This window comes from Phocoena sinus, chromosome 16 (assembly GCF_008692025.1).
Source record: "Phocoena sinus isolate mPhoSin1 chromosome 16, mPhoSin1.pri, whole genome shotgun sequence".
In the NCBI taxonomy this organism is placed as follows: domain Eukaryota; kingdom Metazoa; phylum Chordata; class Mammalia; order Artiodactyla; family Phocoenidae; genus Phocoena; species Phocoena sinus.
Genome location: NC_045778.1, coordinates 21,820,108 through 21,836,547, shown reverse-complemented (window position 1 = coordinate 21,836,547; position 16,440 = coordinate 21,820,108). Strand labels below are relative to the sequence as shown.

Below are 16,440 nucleotides of genomic sequence, written 5' to 3'. Positions count from 1 at the left end.
TTTTTCTCTGGCTCCTATTTTCCACACTTGGCCCTTGGGTGAACTTAGAATGAGGAGAGAAAGCAGTGGGGAGCTTGGTTCCCTATCATGGTGCCCGTCCCCCAACAGCTGTGAAATACTATCACTCCACGTGCCCAAGTCCTCCAGGGTCAGTGCCGCAGGGCCGCTGTCTGCAGCTAGCACTTCACCGCGTGGGTTCTGGTGGGCAGTGAGCTCTACCTGAAGGTTACAGACGCAGGCCTGGGCGAAAGCGAGGGGCAGACCCGAGCCGAGCCAATGTCAGTACTGCTATCGTGACCATTCTAGTATGAAGGTGGCTTTTGCACAAGCTCTTTTGCTGAGCACTTTTCCACCTCTTCTCACAGCTCACTGTGGGAGATGGCAAAGGCACAGATGAAATGTTCACTCTACATGAGAAAAACAGGAGGAAGACAGAAGCAGCTCGCTGGGGGGGCACGGTGGGCGGGGAGCTATGCATCCTAGGCTGCCTTTCAGAGGAAAAGAGGGTGAGGCCAGACCAGGGGTGCTTGGCTCTTCTGGCCTCAATGGTCCTTCAATACAAGTATCTGTGATGCACCTTTCCTATCCTGAAATGTATCCTACTTACACACAGGATGATTTCAAACAAATCAATATAATGCCCTAACATACACGATGAATAAAAGGAAATGAGTTATGGTAAAATTATGGAACTTCAAAATGCAACTGCTCAGGGCCTACTACTCCAGAGGAAGAACAAAACTCTCCCAAATGGCCAAAATGTCCCCTATGTTGCCTACTGCCCCCATCACAGCCCCCTGGCCAGGTCCACCTCTAATAGGGAAGGCCCTGCCCACTCACCTCTCGATCTGAGAGAGATACTTGGTCTGAAAGATGCCCCGAGTCTTCAGCGGCTCAGAGATCTGCCCTCGGAAGAGGAATCCCCTCTTGGTGAAGTCAATTAAGATGTTGCGGACGATTTCACCCAGGTACATACCGCTGATCATCTTCTCATACCTGGAACGAGAGGAGGGGACTGGGTGTCTGTATGAAGCCTGCGGTCTCACAGTAACCCGGGCGCCTTACTGTGCCTCACCGGCATCACCAACCCGTGCACCCAGCCCCGTGCTCCCTGGCAGAGGCAGAGCATGAGACCGGGAAGGACTGAGGAATCCCCAACCCTCCCAGGATCAGACGCGAAAGTACCAGCACTCTGTCTCGCTGCTGGACCATCCTCTTCCTCACCTGACTCCCTGCCTTTGTCTGGCGAAACCCCACTCCAGCTCTCAGCTCTCAACTTGCCCAGCACGGCTCCAAGAGGTCTGTCCTCACCCTGCCTATCTCAGCTCCCATGCACCCTCCCTTCTTCACAGCACACACAGGTTCTCCGCCCCTTGGCACCCCTGCAGCGAAAGCCTCGAGGGGACAGAGAATGTGTGTCTTGCTCAGCTTTGAGTCCCAGGGCCCAGCACAGCTCAGCGTTGCTCTCAGTCAGGTGCTCAATCAATACCTGTAGAACCAGCAAACGGCTTAAAGGAACAAGACAACACAGGGAAAGTTCCCACTAGATTTTTGGAAAGTTTTGCCAAAACCCAGAGTGCTGGTCAAGTACCCACAGAGTGATAAAGCCACACAGGCTGGAGGACCCAGGTGGCCACCACACCCCTGAGGGTCACCTGTTCGTGGGGGCTTTTAATTCCTGTCCTCTCCATGCTCAGGAGCCTCAAGAAATGGCATGGGCTTTAAACGCTTCCATGCACACACCTCATCCCAGTGTCCCCAAGCTGGCACGACTCCACTGGAAAGTGGATACTCCAGAAGACTTCGGGTGGTCCACAGGAAAAACACGAAATAGAGCTCCTATCATCAATTCCCATCTAGTTCTTTTCATTCCATCAAGGAGACATCTCCTTGGTGTTGATAAGTTTGATGCTGATATGGCTCTAACCACTTCCAACCTCTGCTGAGCTCCCTTATAACAAAGGGAGTCTTCCTGTAGAGCTGTCGGTAGGCACAGTAGCTAGGATTGAAATAACGCTGTTCTACACTATATCCATTTTATGGTAATATTGGTTTTCCTCCCTCATTAAATGTAAGAATACAAGCTGATTTAAAGAAAAACATTAAGCATAGGTGGTATTTGGAAAAGACAAAAATCTTGAGGTTAGCTGGAGAATCACTTATGTTTGGGAGGTATTACCCCCAGCTCTTCATTCTGTTCCTGGGGGCACGGCTTAGACCACCTCGTCTTGGCTATGGCAGAGGATGGCCTGATCCCTGGGAGCTTGAGACAAGGGGTCATTTGTCTCTATGCTGGGAAGGGTGGACACTGCCATCTTGGGGAGGGTCCCTGACACCTGAGCTGCAAAGATCCAATTAGCCACTAGGTGGTGCAGGAGGTCTGCCATGGGAAAAGGAGGAATTGGCGGTGGCGGGCCTCTGCCTCACCGGTGACGGGGAGCCCCCCACTCCCGCTGGCGGCGTCCTAATTTCCCTTGCCCCTTGCCCTTTAACAACTGCAGGTCAAATGTGTCCTACTAAACAAGGCAAAAACCTGCTGACCAACAGATTTCTATTAGCCTGATGGGGAAGAAACAGAGAGCAATGAGAAGGCCAGAATGTTGCAGGATAAACACGGTCACTGAGAGGAGTGGTGTGGCCACTGCTACCCCGTCCCCAGAGGCACCTGCACAGAACATCAACCCTGGGCCATCTTGTACCATGTGCTGCCACCACCCTCCACCCCTAAGTTCTCTGCTCTCCTTGGGCCAAAAGCCAAGGTCAAGAGTGAACCTGAGGGACCACAGTCTCCAGGCTTTGTGCAAACCCCACTCCTAGAAACTTCTTCCGTTGTAACAGGCAGAATGCCCTCCCATCCCGTCTCCTCCACCAGGTGGGATTACCTTTGTTTCCCAGCGTTTAGAGAATATTCATCCACCAGTTTGTCATAGATCGTTCTGATATCATCCAGACACCCATTGTCCCCAAAGGCACCCCACTCCATGTTGATACACATTTGGCCCTCGTTTCCTTCTAGCGTCTCGACGTTTTTCATTTCTTCCATGTAGCAGGCATTGCTGCCCGTCCCTGGAATACACGAGGAGAGAATGAATTGGCCACACCACCATGTTTAGTGGGTAGGGGGATTGCAGATAGACTTGGGGCCTGGGGCTCCACAGAGAGGGGCACACTTTTGAGATGAACAAAGTAATAGCTTCACTTTCCCAATGTCTTCCAGGAAAAATCTCAAAATATAAAGGCAAAATCAGAGTTAAAACTGCCCAGAGCATTTGATTAACTTACTTTATACTAAGACATCAACACCGAGAGCCTCGTGTGTTTACCTGTCCACACAGGGCTATGTTTATTTTAATACAAGATGGTCTTACAACAAAGGGATGTATTTTCAATGGTAGAAGTTCAGGCAGCATTCAGACTGGAAGGATATTTCTCTATTTCTCTTTCCTTCTCTCTGCACATACACATACACACACATATACTGTATTTATATGTACATACACACATACATATAAAATATTACATGGAGGGGTTGTCTACTACCCCACCATGTATGGACACTTATCTTTCCTTATCAAACTTGGCCGTGGACTCTGCCTGAATAAACTCTCCTGTGTGTTCCAGAATGAGGCCACAGTTAGTTCAGGGAAGGACAGTGTCCTGAGCATCTCAACGGTGCCCTTCTAAAGCAATGGTTCCTCACCATTTTGGTATCACAGATCTCTTTGAGATTCTGATGATTCTCCTGAGAAAAGGGATGTTTCCCTGAGTGCACCCCTACACTGTATACACACAAACAGACAAACGGCTTCCAGGGGACCAAGAGCCTCTGATCTCCATCCCTGACCTCCCCAGGGCAGGGCTAGTCAGACTGTGGCCCCCCAAGGACTAGGGCTGGACCACAAACTGTTTGCTGTTCTCGACTAGGAGTAGTTAGGTACAGATGCTGAGAGGAAGCGTTCTAAAACTTTCACAGCAGATTTAATAGCCAGACATCCAAACTTGTGGTCACTGGCCTTGTCTCAGTGAATGGACGGGAAATTTAAAAACCAGTCAACTAACCAAGGAGTCTCTCACACAGATATTTTAACATACACCTGAATCCCCTGAGGAGCTGTTAAGATGGATTTTCTGATTCAGGAGGTCTGGGGTGAGGCCTAAGACCTTGCATTTCTAACACGCTCGCAGGTGATTCTGAGGCTGCTGGCCAGGGATTACACTTGCAGCCGCAAGGCCCTCGAGCACCGTGGACCCACCCTGGGTGGGAGACAGAGGTCGATGGATTTTCAACATCTTTAAGGGACACAAGGACACCTCTACCAGCTAGACAAGTGGGCTCTGGCTGTTTTATGCCCTTTAAAGAAACTTAAGTAGAATTCACAGATGCTTCTGACTGTGTAACTGTAAGCAGATAGGGTAGGGAGTCTCCAGAGAAAGACAAACAGGCATGACTCTCTTGATATAAGAGGAGCCATTTTGGCCTAAGCCATTTTGTGGTCTAAGCCTGGCCACAATGCTTGCTCTTGAACAGGTCTCAGTAATAATGATTTTAAGGGAACAAAAGGACCAACTGTTACCAGGCATGAGAACTAACAATAGCAAAGATCATAAATCAGTTGTAAAGGCTCCTAGCTCTGTTTCAGTGGTAAAGATTAGCCTGAAGCACTTTCTTGAGCTGTTTTGCAGAATTTAAACCTCCGCTGGGCACTCAACCACCAGATCAAGTGTAACCTAAGGGATGGTGATGTTGACCTTTCCTGACCCTCGTGACTTAAATCAACTGAAGCCTGGACTCTGTCAACCTTTGTCCCAATTCTATACCGAATTCTCCTCTGCCCAAGCCCCTTCATGAATATGCACATACCCTTAGCTTAAAACTTCCCCAATTTTTCTGTTTGAGGAGACACTGCTTTGGGAAAGATCCCCAGTGTTCTCTTTACTTGCTGCAAGTAATAAATCCTTCCTTCTGATCTTTGGTTTGGTTGTGTCCTTTAGTTTGACACCCACCAAGAAGCCAACCCAGTTTTCGGGTAACGTAACTGGATTATTTTCGTTTTCTCGACTCCCCTTCACCCAAAGTGTAAAACTGAGAGAAGAGGAGCCCCAGAAATGGAAGGGGTGCAAAGAAAGCCAAAACATGTAAATTATACTTCTTGCTCATGGGCGTTCTGAGCAGAGATCAACTGATGACAGAGGGAAAGAGTGACTTTGAAGGCAGCGGGAGAACCCCCCAACCCCCCCCCCCCCCCTCCGGACCCCCGGCATTTGCGGGCCTGACCTCTGGGCAGGAAGGTGAGGTCAGGCCCAAGAAGAGAAAGTGCTGTGTCACTCTAGCTTTGCATTTCACACCTAAGCCCGTTCATAAGCAGAAGGAAGGGAGGGGCCGGGTGGAGAAAGAAAGATTTGCAAAAGAAAGAAGAAACAAAGAGCCCCAAAGCCAGGCCCCAAACGACATTTACCTGGAGCTGCTCCCTAGCTTTTTAAAATTTCCACAGGAGCCAAAAGTGGTTTAACAAATGAAAAGGGCTTCCTGGCACCAGGAAGGCAGCCTGCTGGGGCCTTCTCCCAATCTCCCAGGTCCACGCAGCAGGCTGCTTGCTGACTCTCTCTGCCAAGGGATGCTCTGCAGGTGTTAGCTAAGAAACCGGGCCTTTTCCCAGCATCCCTGACATTAGGAACAGCATCAGTTAGGCAAATGCTTTTCTTGTAGCCTAAAATCAAGAAGCTTCTGGAATCTTGTGCTCTCAAGGCCCAGACCCCTACTGTGCTTGGATTATAAGGGAACAACCTGCAAAGCCAGATAATCCCTCTGCCTCTAACCGAGCAGGACCCTATGGGGCCTTCCCGGGACAGACCCCTCTCCCATATCCTCTACTTTAGCTCCTCTCTGAAGTACCTAGATAATAGTGTCTGATGAACATTCCCTAAGTTGTTTCACTTATGCTAAAACCCCCACCAAATGGAAGATTTTAGCTACTTGATGACCTTGAGAACATAGCCCCAGGCCTGCTGGAGCCTAAGGACTGATAATGTTAACCCCTGTGACACCGTGCTGTTCCCTCACCATCAACCAACCAGAGAATTGTGCATGAGCTGATCACAGACCCTGAGACGCCCCTCCCTCACCTGGCCTTTAAAAGGCTATGCTGGGGGCCTCCCCGGTGACGCAGCAGTTGAGAGTCTGCCTGCCAATGCAGGGGACACAGGTTCGAGCCCTGGTCTGGGAGGATCCCACATGCCGCGGAGCAGCTGGGCCCGTGAGCCACAACTACTGAGCCTGCGCGTCTGGAGCCTGTGCCTCGCGACAAGAGAGGCCGCGACAGTGAGAGGCCCGCGCACCGAGATGAAGAGTGGCCCCCGCCTGCCACAACTAGAGAAAGCCCTCGCACAGAAACGAAGACCCAGCACAGAAAAAATAAAAATAAATAAAAAGGCCGTGCTGAACTGTAGGGAGGAGTTCAGGCTTTCTGAGCGTTGGCTGTCCTGGACTCCTTGTATGGCGCCTCACAGTAAACGCTGCCCTTTCGGTCCTATGCTAATCTAACTCTTCGTCTATTCCCCGCTCCCCCCAGCAAAAAACCAAAAACATAACAAAACATAAAAAATGCTGCACTCTTCCTTCACCACAAGCCAGTGTCAGCAGATTGGCTTTACTGTGTACAGGTGAGCAGACCCAGATTCTGGCTCAGTAATATGCCTCCCACTTCAGCAGCTGGGACCACTGGTGCTAAAGGCCCAATGGCGCCCAGACTGCCCTCTGGCCCTTCTCCACAGTCAGGAGAAGAGGAGGCTTGCTTTCTTCCCAGCCACAGGCCCCGTCCGCTGGGGGCCGTGTGAGCCACCGGGGGTCCGCACTCCTGGAGAGCTCCGTTCCTGCTGACAATCTGTTTGCGGTCAACTGGAAGCCTCGTGGGCTGGGTGTTGGGAGGGGAAATCCCTGAAGAGCCCTGCAGCCTCAGGCCATGATGAAACTCTGGAGGTGGTTAAGGGAACAGTGCTGACAGATATACTGTCTCACACTAAGGGCTGAGCTGTTGGCTCAGGGCCCCACAGAACAGGAAAACCCAGCCTACCCTGCCCCAGAAAAAGACCTTCCGGGACACCCACCTACGATGAGTCCAACCTCGCAGGTGGGCTCCTCATAAGCACAGGTCATCATGGTGCCCACCGTGTCATTGACCACAGCCACCACGTCCAGGTCAAATTCCTTTGGAAAGAAAGAGACACAGGTTTAGCTTTAGGGGAGGGACGGTGCTGCCCGGCTTGAGTTCTGCAGGGTCACTCTGCTGCACTGCAGTGAGAAAGCTGCTGGTGCATCATCTGAAAGAGCTTCCTTACCAGCCTGTGAAAGGTAATGAAATGCTTCTTCACTAAACATCTACTGTTAATGATGTATCTGAAGCTTGAGCTCTGAAGAAAGGAAGTATTCTACCCATTTCACAAATGGCAATGAGTCCTAGAGAGGCAGCCCAGTGGGCACTGCGGAATGGAGAACAGACAAGGGACAATGGCCAAGTAACTCTTTCTCTTGGCAGGTTAAAGTATTATAGCCTTTCAGAGGGCAAAATGGAAGTACCAAATCCATGTCTTAGAATCTGTTCTTCGGAGACAAGCATACAGGTACACAAAGGCACATACATACAAGGGTATTTGTGTGACTTATGCAAGCCAGAAGGAGAAACAACCCAAATCTAGATCAAAAGGGGCATGTAAGGCCCGGTTCGGGCAAACTCCGGAATCCTGCACGGCCAAGAAAGTGAATGAGGTTGGCCTCTATGTACCGACACGAAAAGACTCCTATTTCATAGTAAGTGAAAAAAGTCAGCTGTAATATAGTATACATGGTATGACTCCCATTTTTTAAACGTGTGTATGTTGGTATACGCATGGAAAGTACATTGGAAGAACACTGAGATTAAGAGTTGTGAAATGGGCAAAAACAGGGCATCAGGTTTCTTTTCAATGAAATATTAGCTGTCGTCTAGCACCCTCTTCCAGGAACAATCGACCCCTCTTCCAACCCATACATTTCAGCCTCCCTGACTGCTTGTGTATATTAATTAACCTGCTCTTCTGAACTGGAGACACTTGAACGGACTTTTTTTTTTTTAACTTCTAACTGATTCCCTCATTAATTAATGAGTTAAATAAAAACTTCAGAATTTTTCATTTTATATTTTGTCAGTCAATGTCCTCCAGCCAAAGACCAACAGAAACATATCCACAGTGGACAAAGCTGCACTTCCTGACTGGTTGGTTGCAGCACAGGCAAACAAACACATTCCATGGTGCGTGCCAGAAAGTACTAGAGAGCACAGTTATAGGATCTGAGCCTGCGCTGGTGGTTTTAGGGAGGGTTCTAAGAAGTGGGGTTTTGCTCAGGACTGGATGCTGTCAGGAAGCAGGGCCATCTCCGAGCACGTGCCAAGTTCTGCCATGACGACGCAGTGCTTCCTGCTCATCTGATTCCATCGCGGCCGCAAGGGGGCTGTGATGACGGCTGTGCTCTGCGACAGTGCCAGACTGTGCCCCACGGCCAGGGGCTGCTTTTCCCTTTTTCAAGCTGGAGGAGAGCCATGATTTTACCTTCCTTAAACTATCCTTTAATAACACAAAACTGTTCTGCTCTCTTTTATTGCCATCAGTTGGGGAAACCTTAATACAACCTTCTCACAGGGTTCTGTATCGTATGAATTCTTTATTTTTTTATTTTTGCGGTACGCGGGCCTCTCACTGTTGTGGCCTCTCCCGTTGCGGAGCACAGGCTCCGGATGCACAGGCTCAGCGGCCATGGCTCATGGGCCCAGCCGCTCCGCGGCATGTGGGATCCTCCCGGACCAGGGCACGAACCCGTGTCCCCTGCATCAGCAGGCAGACTCTCAACCACTGCGCCACCAGGGAAGCCCATGAAAGATTTTTAAAAACATCCTTTTAATAGTTACCTCTCTCCTTTTTACCGCATCCCTCAGTAAGGTCGCTACATCCTGCCCCACGCAATCAGTTGCCTTAAAACCTTTCGTCCAGGTGATCAAGATTCCCTGCAATAGGAAGGGCAGTGGGAGAGTCCTGTGTCATTAATCCTTCTAGGCAGAATACAAAATTCCACCCCCTCCTTCCAGAGTAACACCTGCTAAGAATTGATAGTGAGACGATGCTGGAACATCTTAAGCATAAACCAATAAAATACAAAGAGTCCTCCGCAGGCCTGCCCCCTCTCGCTGTCCTCACAGTGGTCTGGTTTGTAACCCCCACTTCACAGATGGAGAAACTGAGGCATAGAAAGTTAACGGTGCTGCCCGTGGTATAACCAACTAGTTCCTCTGAAGAACAGTTTGCCAAAAACATAAGTGGAGAAATGCAAATTTTTAGTAACACTGTTACTACCTAAAGTAAACTTTAGGTTTGATTGGAGTGTAGTGTATATACTTGCTGGGTGTGTCCTCACTATGATGACGGTATAAGTGAACGGCTTTTAAAAATCACCAGACCTTTTCAAAACTGCAAAACCAAGTTTACATGGATCCACCTGTTGAGATCTAAAAGAGTTATTAAGAAGGAAAAAGACCCGAGTCAGCACTATATCTGGATTAACTGGCTTCTAGAGGCAGGTGGCCCTGCCCAGCTTGCCAAGTGCTGCCAATCATGTGCCTCAAACCCTGGCCTAAGGTCCCGCGTGATGTGATGCCAACACCGGGGCCTGCTCCCTGGCCATACCTCTACCTGTGAAAACACAGAGGATGGGTCTCGCCTGCAGGATTCTGCACAACCGCTCCCTTCCACACAGAACGTCCCCCCGGGCCTGCCAACACCCCTAAGCGTGGTGCCAGTGTTGCTGGAGTAGGCTGAGATGCTCCACTAGACTGGCGGCTTCCCGAGGGCAGGAACTGTGTGGCCAGCTCGTGGTCCTCAGCAGGTGCTCAAGCCCTGACCTTGAGCCCTGGTTCATTCCATTTATTGAATAAACATTTATTAAGCATCTTCTCTGATAACACACTGTGCTAGGGCCTGTGGGGAACACAGGTCCTCGGCTCAAGGAGCACACAACGTCGCAGAAAAGAGAGACACCAAAGATCACTAAAAACTGTGTAAGAAGTGCTATAACCAGGCAACATGAGAGGAAACAGGGAACACTCACGAGGGTGAGATTCTTTTTGCCTGGAGGACCAGAAGGCTTCCCAGAAGAGGTGAATTCTTTAAATGATAAGATGAAAGAAGAGTAGAGTCTTAAGGTGTGCTGGAGGGTGTGGCGTAAGGCCTGGGTCAACCCACTGTGACAGCTAAACTGTCCCAGAATCGAGGGAGGACACAGAGGCTGGAGAGGCTTCAAGAGCTGACCCACACTGGCCAAGGGACAGTCAGCACCGCCCGGTGTCTGATGCCTGGAAAAAGGAGACTCACCGCGTCCAAGCTCGTCTGCTTGCAGGGAAACGAAAACGTGAAGCCCAGAGGCATTCTGGGGCCCTTGATGCCCATGTAGTCCAGGAAGTCAGAGATGCAGGAAACGATGTGGTCAAACAGCTTTAGGAGAAAAGAAGGGCTTACTCATGTACCCTCTAGTTTCACACCTTCAGTGCATACATACAAGTACACACACATACACACCCGCGCCCGACACATGCCGAGCAAGCCCCTCTCCCTAGTATCTTCCCAGCCCCTGAGCATCCGAAGCCCAGCATGGCTGAATGTACCTGATGCTTTCGGGCCACACAGACACAACTGCACAGCGGCATGTATCACATGCAGGTTCTGGGGCCCAACGATGCCACTGGCCAGGTCTGTGACGCACATATGCCATGGTGGTGTAAAAGCAAACCTGTCTCACCTCTTCCCCAGTGCCCTGCATGATTTCTGTGGGAATGGCGTAGATCTTGTTGTGCATTTCCACTGTTCTCTTTTTCCCACTACGAATTTTCACCAGCAAGACGCGGAAATTTGTTCCTCCAAGATCCAGGGCCAGGAAGTCACCGTGCTCTGTTGTGGTCAAGAATATAAAGAAGGTCAAGAAGAGTTAGTACTGCCTCCTGGCAGCCAGTAGCCCCAAGACGTCAGACTTTCAAGGGAGGAGGCCACATATTAAATATAGGGGAGAAGCTGTTAAGTCTTCCCTCAGCACACAGCCCAGGCTCAGAGAGGGTGGGCACCAACTCATGACCACCGCAGCCTCTGAGCCACGCTAGAAGGACAAACGGCCCCATGGATGAAGCATCTGTCACAGTAAACAAATAGATTTTACCAGGCTACTAAAAAGCTTGGCAACAATGACCTGATCTTAGGGAACCTCATATAAAAATTAATAATGTATGTCAATGTGTAGAGTGTTACAAAAATGGCCACAATCATTCCTCCCTGTATGCAGGCTTCTTTGCAAAGTGACTTTGCAGTTCTTCCCGTCAAAAGATGGAATCTGGGCTTCCCTGGTGGCGCAGTGGTTGAGAGTCCACCTGCCGATGCAGGGGACGCGGGTTCGTGCCCCGGTCCAGGAAGATCCCACATGCCGTGGAGTGGCTGGGCCCGTGGGCCACGGCTGCTGAGCCTGCGCGTCCGGAGCCTGTTCTCCGCAACGGGAGAGGCCACAACAGTGAGAGGTCCGCGTACCCCAAAAAAAAAAAAAAAAAATGACGGAATCTATTTCCGTCTCCCCTTGGATCTGGCCTGGCCTTATAACTTGCTTTGGCCAACAGAGTGTGGCAGAAGCGGAGCTGAGCCAGCCCCAGCCTAGGCCTCCAAGAGGCTTTGAGGTCTCCCTCTCCCTCGTGGACCCTGCTGTTACCATGTGAACAAGACCGGCGGCCCGCTGGAGGATGAGACACGTGGCCAGGCACTCCTACACCCCAGCTGACAGACAAATGCTGGACATGTAAGGGAGAGCCTCCCAGGGACTGCAGATGCATGAATGAAAGTTCAGCCAAGCCTGGCCCAGATGAGCAACGATAAGTTGCTGACCCAGGGTCCCCTGAGCCACAATAAGTGGCTGCTGTTTAAAGCCACTAAGTTTCACGGTGGTTTATAATGCAAGAGTAAGTAGCTTACGCATAGGACATACTCATATCACAAACAGTCATCAGCATCCCCCCAGTGCTCAGCTCCAACAGGACCAGCAAGGTCAGCAGTACGGGGTTGGACGCTGAGCTCCAATCTACCCGGGTATAACAATCCCCAGGCCTCCGTGTGCCTCTCCACCAGGACCTAGGAAGGGGCAGTGAGTGTTTACCCTTCTTCTACTTTGCTGTGTTTATCAGAGGCCCTATAGCAATCTCAGTGCTTCGGGATCTGCCCAACTCTGTTCTCTTAAGAACACTTTCTAATTCTGAACAGGGCTGTGGTTTTAGAGACAGCGCCTGCCTGGGAGGCTGGACCAGGGGAAATAGACTGCCTTGAGTCACACACACGGCAAGTCGGTGGTAAAAATGGAAGAGAGAGGTTTGAGTGAGTTTGTAGCTCTTGCCAAAATCATGCCACCCCAGTGTAGAGCACCCACTGGAGAAGCCAACCACCCTGCAGCCCCACCGTGACTCAGCCACTGGTATGAGAAGCGGGAGGGGCGTGTCAGCCCCCAACAGAGGTCCTCACCGGTCCCATCGGGAGTGCTCCGGACAAAGGAGGGCAGCATCTTGACGACGGCCTTGTCATGCGTCTGCTTGCCCAGCCCCAATTCCATCTCGGCCCGCATCCTCCTTTTCACCTCCAGCAGTGTATCCTTGGTGAGACTGAAGTGGGCCAGGGTCTCCTCTATCTGCCGGTGCTGCTCAGCCAGGCGGTAGGCCACTGCGGTCACCATGGCAGCCCCCTTGCCGCTGCCACTCTCCGAGAGGAGGAAACGCACATCGCAGTCGGGCACCAAGCGCCTCAGGGTCTTGTGGAAACGCCGGGAATACCTGGGGTGTGGAGGCCACAATAGCCGACTGAGCCGGACTGTAGGGACCTCCAGGACCCCTTTCTTTCTTCTTGTACACCTTAATTCCATTTTCTACACTTGCTTTCCGCATTACTCCAGTCACACAACACATCCACTGTAGAAAAGTTACCAAATGCAGACAGGTAAAAAGGGGAAACTGAAATCACCCACAGTGACACATAAAAAGAGAGGGCTCTCATTGTTACATGAATATCGAGGGACTTCCCTGGTGGTCCAGTGGTTAGGACTCTGCACTTCCACTGCAGGGGACCACAGGTTTGATCCGTGGTGAGGGAACTAAGATCCCACATGCCACGAGGCCAAAACAAACAAAAAAAAGAATATCAAATACAGAAAATTCAGGATCCAAAAAAATGTTGTTGTCTACCATGACAAGGAGATAATACAGCACAGTGGTCAAGAAAGAGCCCAAAAGAGCCCAGTGTTTAAAAGTCAGACCAGGAGACAGGGTGAGTGTCCCCACTTCCGTACCAGGGGACCTTGTTCCATTACTTAACCTTGGAGTCAATGTGGATGACAGCATCTGGCTGACAGTGATGTGGTGGGAACTCAGTGAGTTCACCACATCTTCGATGAATAACTGGCACTGAGCAAGGGCTCAATCAAGCAAGAATCTCTCTTGTTTTCCATTTTCACTTGGCCCTTTCCCTCAGCCCCCAAGACTAGGGATATTTTTTAGTGGTTAGAAGAGGACTTTAGGACAGGACTCAGTGAGACATAGAACTTTCTCCAGGTCTGTGGTCTGTTATAAGTATGGAAGGCTGCCTGCCATGGGAAACTGGGAAACCGGAACCTCAAAATGTTAACAGCGGTCAGCTCCAGGGCATGGGATTAACAATGACTTCTATTCTCTTTGTAATTTTCTGAACTATCTGAAGTTTCTATACCAAAAATATTTTATTGCTGAAATAATCAGTATTTAATCAAAGTTATTTTTTAAAATGTGACGTTGCAGGTGACAGAGCTCTAGAGGTGACTGGTGTAAGGATCAAGGGATCGATCCAAGAAGAGGATATAACAACTGTAAATATTTATGCACCCAACATAGGGGCACCTCAATACATAAGGCAAATGCTAGAGATGACTGGTGGTGATGCCTGCACGACAGCGTGAAGGTACTTAAATTTACTGAACTGTACACTCAAAAAATGGCTAAGATGATACATTTTATATTACGTGTATTTTACCGCAGTAGAAAATTATTATTTTTTTTTAGAAAATTATTTTAATGTGATGTAAATCCCTAAGCTGTCTTGTCCAAAACTTAGCCAAGAAATTAAAAAAAAAAAAAAAAAAAGATGGCTAATTGCATTATCAAGAATTTTACAAAAACTCTAAGAATATAAAGAAATAAAATTATGAACCTGGCAGATAATAGCAGCTAACTAGCTCAAACCCTATCCCCTCAGCAACACTGAACTATTTCAGTTTAAGTCAATCCTTATTTAACTGTTACTAGAACTGGGTATGAAGGCACAGTATCTGCAAGGCCACTTCACAGGCACATTATATATACAATGGGAGAAATACCTGAGATCCTGTACAAAAAAATCACATCGCAGGCAGTTCTTGTTAAAATTCGGAACATGAAGACATAGAATTCACCTTTAGCCTTTTTAATAGATTCAGGCCATGTCCTTAGGGGCCACAGAAGGCTTCTGACGCTAAGGCGTCCAATACACAAGAAGGCAGCATCAATGGGGACCACTTAACAACTTAATCCCTCTCTGTCTCTCAGATGCAAAGCATCAACAAGTTACCCATTTTAAAAAAGTACTATCTGAGGGTTTAAGGGGCTTTAGAAACTCATCGGAGCTTCTAAAATAGGAATGTGGGCACTACACCTATGACCCGAGCTACAGTGAGGATGAGGGTCCCTGATGAAATGCAGACAAGCAAGAGAATTCAAGATACAGACATATTCCACCCAGTGCTCCTGGCAGCTACAGAAATCTCTACCAAGACTTACGAAATGAGGAGAGATGACAGTGCAGTGCAGAAGCAACACCAGGGCTGAGGGCTGGATACTTCCCCAGGTGGGCAACTCTGACCTCTCTGCCCAGAACTACGTATTATCTTGTCTGCCAGAAACCTTCACTGGGTGCAAAAGTCTGCCCTCTGGAGAAAGTCCTTAGCCCAGGCGGGTATTGAGTGCCAATTATAGCAAAGGGCAGACTCACTGTGGGTGCGTCTTGTAAAGAGACCCGTCGACACCAACCGTGGTCCGCAGCCTGGGTGTGCTCTTGTTATCTCGAAGACGATTCAGGATGGCGCCCAGCGTCGCAGCCACTAGGTTGGCAGAGCGGAACGAGACAATGGTGCACACGTGCTGGACCGAAATACAGTCGTCATCAGATGGCTCCACTCCCAGGCGGGTCAGGATTTCTCTGGCATTGTGGAGGCCTTCCTTATTCCTGTGAGGTCAGAGGCCAATACTTGTGAGTTAAGGACCACAGCAGGCAGTGCAAAGCACTGAGGTTTGAAGGTCCTGGAGAGGTGAACTCACCGTTCACCATGTGTGTACGACATGGGATGAAGGCAGTCAAATGCCTGAGAAGAGCCTGAGAAAGGATCTCCTCCATAAGAAGTCAGGAGGCAGCGAGAGGAAAAACTGTACTAGGCTGGGTTATGACATGTCAGGCAAACGGAGAGAAGTGAACAAGCCAGACCACATGGGCCCTGAACAGGTGGAGAAATAGATGCTTCCACCCCACGGCTCAGTGCCCAGGAGGCCTTGGGGAAATCTCCTGCTCTTTGGGTCTGTGAGTTGCCCCTGCATTCTTACACATTCTTCCTTGATGTCTTCCAGTCAAATTTTAATTCGCTGCATACATACATTCTTTGTATATCTTTTGCTGGATTCACTCCAGTGTACAGTTTTATTACTATTGTAGATGTGGTCTTTAAAAAAGAAAAGAAGATATATATATTCTTTATACACACACACACACACACACACACACACACACATATTTTAAATATACCATATTAAGGTAAAATGTTAACAGTGGGGAAAACTGGGTGAGGGATATGTACTATCTTTGTAATTTTTCTGTAAGTCTAAAAATATTCTAAAATAAAAGATTTTAAAATATATACATATTTTAATTACTGTCAACATATAGAAATATAATTAATTTTTGTATCTTATCTCCAGATATCTTCCTAACCTCTCCTGTTATTCTAATCACTTGTCTAGATATTTTTGGTGTTCCATACAAACAAATACGATCTGCAAATAATGAGTTTTACTTCCTCTGTTTTTGATTCTTATGCCTTTAATTTCTTTTTCTTTCCTAAAAAAAATTTGGCTAAGGCTCCAGGACAATGCTGAATAGAAACAGGTGATACTGTCTTGCTCCTGATTTTAAAGAGAATGCTTCCAACATCTGCACTGGTAAGATGGTTTTTTTTTTGAGATAGACTTTACTACTATATAGATGCCTTCTTGAGCTAGTTCAAGTGGGTTTTGTTTCTTGGTAACCTAAGAGCCAACACCAGAAACAGGCCCAGAGGAAGGCAGGCAT

At 48.9% G+C, this 16,440-nt stretch overlaps 1 protein-coding gene across 4 annotated transcripts in view; it reads right to left on the bottom strand.

Moving 5' to 3' along the window:
• HK1 (hexokinase 1) overlaps positions 1 to 16,440 on the bottom strand; it is a 74,601-nt gene that overhangs the window by 5,395 nt on the left and 52,766 nt on the right. For all 4 annotated transcript variants that reach the window (XM_032608728.1, XM_032608727.1, XM_032608725.1 and 1 more), the window contains 8 exons: positions 15,094 to 15,327; positions 12,568 to 12,872; positions 10,820 to 10,968; positions 10,396 to 10,515; positions 8,940 to 9,035; positions 7,105 to 7,204; positions 2,883 to 3,066; positions 841 to 996 (listed from right to left, as the gene is read on the bottom strand). In XM_032608728.1, the coding sequence (XP_032464619.1) occupies positions 841 to 996; positions 2,883 to 3,066; positions 7,105 to 7,204; positions 8,940 to 9,035; positions 10,396 to 10,515; positions 10,820 to 10,968; positions 12,568 to 12,872; positions 15,094 to 15,327 (1,344 nt within the window). The remainder of the gene's footprint in view (positions 1 to 840; positions 997 to 2,882; positions 3,067 to 7,104; positions 7,205 to 8,939; positions 9,036 to 10,395; positions 10,516 to 10,819; positions 10,969 to 12,567; positions 12,873 to 15,093; positions 15,328 to 16,440) is intronic.